Below are 6,647 nucleotides of genomic sequence, written 5' to 3' on the forward strand. Positions count from 1 at the left end.
AAAAAAAAAAAAAAAAAGAACATAAAATATATTCCTATCCTGGATTCCTTAATGTTAACATCTTTTTTTTTTTTTCTTTGCAGTTTTTGGCCAGGGCTGGGTTTGAACCCACCACCTCCAGAATATGGGGCCGGCTCTACATTTTTGAGCCACAGGCGCCGCCCAATGTTAACATCGTATGTACATTTATTAAGAACAGGAAGTCAGCGCTAGTCACAGTATTATTAACTACACCTACACCTTCTTTGTCTTTCACCAGTTTCACACCAGTGTTCTTTTTCTGTTCCAGAATCCTACCCAGAACCTCACATTCTACTTAGTAGTTATTTCTGTGACAGTTCCTGTCTTTTTTTATTTCTGGTAACTTTTGATACTTTTGAAGAATTCTGATTAGATATATTGTAGAATGTCCCTCAGTTTTACTTTTATGATGTTTCTTCATGATTGGGATAAGGTATTATATTTTGTCAAGAATGCCACAAAAATGTCATTTTCCTTTTAGCACATCCTTTAATTGTTAAAAAGCATAAATTATCTTATTTATTTGATTCTCATAATAGAAAAGGAAATCCGGTTAAATTAAATGGCTTGCCTTAGTTTATATAACAAGTAGCAGAGCTCCCATGTGATAACATTTGTTGACAATGTCTAATTTTTGTGTTGTTCTCTTTTTTATTTTAATTTTTTGTTTTCTTGAGACAGAGTATTTCTCTGTCACCCTGGCTAGATTGCAGTGTTGTCATCATGGCTCACTCAAACTTCTGGGCTCAGTCTGTCCTCCTGCCTCACACTTCTGAGTAGTTGGTACTACAGGCATACACTACTACACTCAGCTAATTTTTCTATTTTGTTGTAGGCAGGGGGCCTCGGTGGTACTGATGCTGGTTTCAAACTTCTGGCCTCAAGTGATCCTCCTGCCTCAGCCTCCCAAAATGCTACGATTATAGGCTCGCACCACCGTGACTGGCCTATTTTTTAAAGAGCATTTTTCTCATGTATTCACTTTTTTTGTTCAGAGCAACTAATGAATGCTTTTTGGTGAATTGAGACTTATTTCTCCTTTATCAATAAGGGAATTGGATTAATCAGATTTGACGTGTCTATTTGTTGCTGTGATGTAGAGATAGATAGGCCCTCTCCTGGAGAATAGAACTTGTATGGAATGAGTCCAAAAAGCAAGCCACTTCTTTTTTTTTTTTTTTTTTTTTAGAGACAGAGTCTTATTTTGTCACCCTTGGTAGAGTGTTGTGGCATCACAGCTCACAGCAACCTCCAGCTCTTGGGCTTAGGCAATTCTCTTGCCTCAGCCTCCCGAGTAGCTGGGACCACAGGCGCCCACCACAATGCCCTGTAAGGCATTCTTATATTTTTTTGTTGCAGTTTGGCTGGGGCCAGGTTTGAACCCACCACCCTCAGTATATGGGGCTGGCGCCCTACTCACTGAGCCACAGGCGCCACCCGAGCAAGCCATTTCTTGAAAGGCAGTTTTTTCTATTTGTATGTTTGTTCTCCCTCCCCTTATCTCCTCACATACTGAACCCTTGCTTAACACTTCCATCCTTGTCTAAACAGTGTTATTAGGGGAGAACGTTATAGCTTTCCTTATTCCAGAATGGGGAAGGGCAGGGAGTATAGTGCCTTTGAGAAGCTCCCAGGGAAGAAAGAGGTAAGGATAGCAGAGCAGTGTATGAATTTCAGAGCAACAGATGTCTCGTCGGTAATTTTATTTTTTTCTTTAAATATATTATAGTTGAAGCTTCTTGTCCTGATGGGGATGAGACAATTGAAACTATTGAGGCTGCTGAGGCCCTCCTCAATATGGATTCTCCTGGCCCTATGTTGGATGAAAAACGATTAAGTGAGTGTTTATGACTGTTCCTTTATATGTAGTTTACTAAATTATTCTTGCCATCTCTCAGATGGTAAATATCAAGAGACTAGAGAAGATGTCTTAATTTGGGAAATGAAGCCTTCAGGAAGAAAACTGATTTATGAGTTATCAAATAGATTATGCAGAATTTTTTCTCTTACCCTCATTGGTGAAAGTATCTGAGTATTTAGGTTCCAGACTGTTATAATTTAGTCATCTCTTGTGCTTGCTTTGGCAGCACATATATTAAAATTGGAACGATATAATTTAGTCATCTCCATAGATATTCCTCAGTGAATAGGGAAAAATCTGTTGAAAACTTTACTAATACTTCATGGCATAAAATTTCCTACCACATTATTAAATTGCTTTTAAATCCATGTTCTGCTTTGAGACATAGAATTAATAAAAAATTTAATTATTACTAAGTCAAGCCATGATATTTGTTGAATATTTGCTATATGCATAGCAACAGTATATAAAGCAATAGCATAATACACAAGCATATATGACAGTTTAATTTTGAAGGCACTAACTGTAAAAACCAAAAATAAAGGCCATGAGAGTGATAGGAAAGTATTCAGGGAGACACCAGAGACAGGCTTTATTGAGGGAGTGTTTTGACCTGGGCTATAAATGACAAATAAGCTTGTAATTGGTAGAAGAGATAGGATAGAGCATTCAAGCTGGAGGGAATGGATTGAGCCAAAGATACAGAGATACAGACTTGATAAATAAAAGAGAGAGAAAGAAAGGAAAGAAAAACAATTTGAAATTAAAATGTTTTGGTGTAGCTGAACTATAAGCTTTTTGGTGGGTGGGAAGTGAGATTGGCAAGGTAGTTTTAGTCTGCATTGTGGAAGCTTTGAAAAGCATGCCATATATATATATATATATATATAAAAATAGTTGAGTTCTTTTTTTCTCTACAAACTATGGGAAAATATGTAAATTTTATTTTTATTTCTAATTTTGGGGGGTTAAAGTATTGGTGTTGAGGAATATGGTCAGATCTGACTTAAGTTTCAGAAAATAACTAGCAACAATGTGAGGGATGGAGAGGAGAGACAAGATAGACTGGTGATGGGAAGTCAGCAAGAAAAAAGACTTTGGTATAGTCCAGTCAAACCTGTACTGATGTAGAGTACTTAATTTAGGAAGGCGGAAATAAAAACCAGGGAACAGATTTTGGGATTTTATTTCTGGTTTAGTCTTCATAGAAACAGGACATGATTTTATGAAATTGTTTTGGTTTATAATGTATAATTAGATGATTTTTATTTCCATTAGACAATAATATATTCAGCTCATCTGAAGATGACATTGTGGTTGCCCCAGTCACCCATGTATCTGTCACATTAGATGGGATTCCCGAAGTGATGGAAACTCAGCAGGTGCAAGAGAAATATGCAGACTCACCAGGAGCCTCCTCACCAGAGCAGCCTAAGAGAAAGAAAGGTGGGTCGGCAACTTGCTTAGGGCAGTCAAGTCTTCATGTGGAATCTAGATATAATTTTTATTCAAGGATATTTCCACACCAGCTAAAACTTTTGTAAGAGAAAAAAATCAGGATATAAAACATAAATTACGAAGTTTTCTTCATATTAGGGTCATTTTTTTAAGTTAAATTATTTTATGCACTTAAAAATGTTAATATGAGTTGAAAATCAGTAGGTAAGTAACTGAAGAGGAAACTGCTAGAATGTGTTAAATGGGAATTTTTAACTTTTCACAAATTGAAGTCTGATACTCATTTCATTTCCATTGCCTTCTGATTCTATTCCTGGTTGTTTAGTATTTTGAGTATATTTATCTTTGTTAATGGTATCACCAGCCACCCAGTGACCTAAGTTTCCATAAAAGTAAGGGAAATTTCAAGAGCCAAAAATGAAGAGGAAAGTAAAAATAGTTAAGCATGATCTGACACTGCAGCAACTTTGAAGGGCTAAGAAGGACATATCAGGGGGTTTGGTTTTATTGCCCATGTAGAGGCAGAAGCTTAGGTCTTGAGCCTATATAAGATGGAGTATTGGACAGAGACCCATGATGGGCTATACCCCTGGGAGGGGAAACATCCACTCACTAGCACAGATAGATATTAAGGAAGCTTGTATTTATTTCTCAGCCAGGTCTGTGAATAGAGAAATTATTCTCTATAAATTCTTGAGAATTCATAATCTTAGGCCTGTGTTATCCTAGATTTGTGATTAGACTTAAAACTATCACTGACGTTAGGAATTCCCAGCCAGGTAATTAACATAAAAGTGGCCCAGGATGGTAATAACTTTGAGGGACCAGGCAGAAGCTCTTGTAAAATTGCTCTGGTGGGTTACACATTCAACCTAGGACACACTTATTTCCTCAGATAAAGCCTTGTTGAAGGTGTATTCACATTTTGGTATCATAGAATACATGAAGAAGATACTTCCTGAATGAGAAGCAACAGACCTAGAAAGCCCCATGGTTAATTCTCTATGAACCACAGGTAATAGAATTATCAGTAAAAGCTTTACATGAATAGGATTGTAATTTTTAAAGCAAAAAGAAATAAAAAACATGGTCAAAGAATAACATTGTTAATTTAAAAAAACATGGTCAAAGAATAAGCCTATTAAAAAAGACCAGGTGGAACTTCCTCTTCTAATCAAGGTGGAATAACAGAACACGGATTTACCCTCCCACCTGAAACAACTAAAAACACAGACAAAATATATGAAACAATGGTACTGAGGAAATTGGACATCAGTCAACAAAAGCCAGAGATCCCTGAGAGACAGGAAACAAATGAGGTGAGCCCTGTGATTGCCCCACCTTATTGTAAGAAGCAACTTGTGGGGAAAAATAGTTTTGTCAGTTTCTTTAAAAAATTTTTTTTCAATAAAACCAAATGATAAAAGTTTTTTGTTGTTGATACTGTTTTTGAGACAGGGCCTTGCTCTATTGCCTGAGATGGAGTTCAGTGGTGTCATCAGTAGCTCCACTACAACCTCAAGCTCCTGGGCTCAAGTGATCCTCCTGCTGCAGCCTCTTGAGTAGCTGGGAATACAGGTGCCCACTACCATGCCCTGCTGAGTTTTAAATTGTTTTTAGAGACAGGGTCTTACTACATTGCTCGGGCTGATCTTAAACTTCTGGCTGTAGGCAGTCCTTCTGCCTCAGTTTCCCAATGTGCTATGGTATCAAACAGGCATGAGCCACCACACCCAGCCTTGAAAAATCTAATGTATACTTAACACGTAACCCAACCATTTTACTACTGGGTATTTACGCAAAGGAAATCAAAGCGTGTGTAGAAAAACTTGTACATGAATGTTTTTAGCTGCCTTATTTGCAATTGACCAAAACTGGAGGCAATCCAAAAGTCCATCAGCTGATGGTTGGATAAACAGTTATAAAATAACTCAGCAATAAAACGGAATATACTGTTGATACATACAACAAAAATAGGCGAATCTCAACATAATTATGTAAAGGAGAGAAGCCAGACACAAAAGAGTATGCTTCTACAGTTGACCCTCAAACCATGTGGAGGAGGGGGGCACTGATCCCTGTGCAGTCAGAAACCTGTGCATAACTCCTGACTCCCTAAAACTTGAAAAATAGCTGCCTGTTAACTGAAAGCATTGTTGATAGCAAACAACCGATCAACATGTTTTGTCATTTGTATTATGTCCTATATTCTTATAATAAGTAAGCTGGAAAAAAGAAAATCATAAGAAGTAGTAAATTTACTGTTCGTTAAGTGGAAGCAGGTCACCCTAAAGGTCTTCATCCCCATTATTTTCATGTTGAGTTGGTGGAGGAGGTGTAGGAGGAGAAGGAAGAAGGAGGGTTGACCTTGCTGTCTCAGGTGTGGCAGAAGTGAAGGAAGTAGAAGGGGAGGCAGCCTTATTAAAAAAAAAAAAAATCCCGGGCAGCCCCTGTGGCTCAATGGAGTAGGGCGCTGGCCCCATATGCCGGAGGTGGCAGGTTCAAACCCAGCCCTGGCCAAAAACTGCAAAAGAAAATCCCTGTATTAGCTAAGCATGGTGGTGCACACCTTTGTAATCCTGGCTAGTTAGGAGGCTGAGGCAGGAAGATCACTTGGGCCTAGCAATTCAAGGTCACAGTGAGCTGTGATGAGGCTACTGTACTCTAGCCAGCAGGACACTGTCTCTAAAAACAAACAAAAAACATCTCTGTATAAGTGGACCCAGGCTGTACAAATCTGTGTTATTCAAGGTTCAGTCACACACACACACACACACACACACATACACACATATATTTGAAAGAGATAGAGTCTTACTTCATCATCCTTGGTAGAGTGCTGTAACGTCACAGCTCACAGCAACCTCCAGCTCTTGGGCTTAGGCAATTCTCTTGCCTCAGGTTCTCCAAGCAGCTGGGACTACAGGCACCTGCCAAATTGCTGGGCTATTTTTTGTTGCAGTTTGGCTTGGGGCCCAGGTTCAAACCCTCCACCCTCAGTATATGGCACTGGTGCCCTACTTAGTGAGCCACAGGCACCACTTAGGATCAGCTATATTTTTAAAAAACTCTAGAAATTGCAAACTAATCTGTAACATAAGGACTGGAGGCAGATGATTGTTTGCCTATGGATTGGACAAGGTAGGCAAGAGTGAGATGTAAGGATTAGAAAAGGTCACAGAGTACATTTGGGAGTGATGAATACGTTGTTTGTCTTGAAGGTAGTGATATTCCACATGTGTACACATATGTCCAAACTTAGTAAGCTATGAACTTTAAATATGTAGTTTATATATGTCATTATACC

General features: G+C 38.4%; 1 protein-coding gene across 2 annotated transcripts in view; it reads left to right on the forward strand.

The window, feature by feature from the left end:
* ELF1 (E74 like ETS transcription factor 1) overlaps window positions 1–6,647 on the forward strand; it is a 115,226-nt gene that overhangs the window by 90,766 nt on the left and 17,813 nt on the right. For both annotated transcript variants that reach the window (XM_023513420.1, XM_012805380.2), the window contains exons 4-5: window positions 1,751–1,858; window positions 3,161–3,328. In XM_023513420.1, coding sequence (XP_023369188.1) covers window positions 1,751–1,858; window positions 3,161–3,328 — 276 coding nt within the window. The remainder of the gene's footprint in view (window positions 1–1,750; window positions 1,859–3,160; window positions 3,329–6,647) is intronic.

Source organism: Otolemur garnettii, unplaced genomic scaffold, assembly GCF_000181295.1.
Source record: "Otolemur garnettii isolate 467f Iridium unplaced genomic scaffold, OtoGar3 scaffold00040, whole genome shotgun sequence".
Taxonomy (NCBI): domain Eukaryota; kingdom Metazoa; phylum Chordata; class Mammalia; order Primates; family Galagidae; genus Otolemur; species Otolemur garnettii.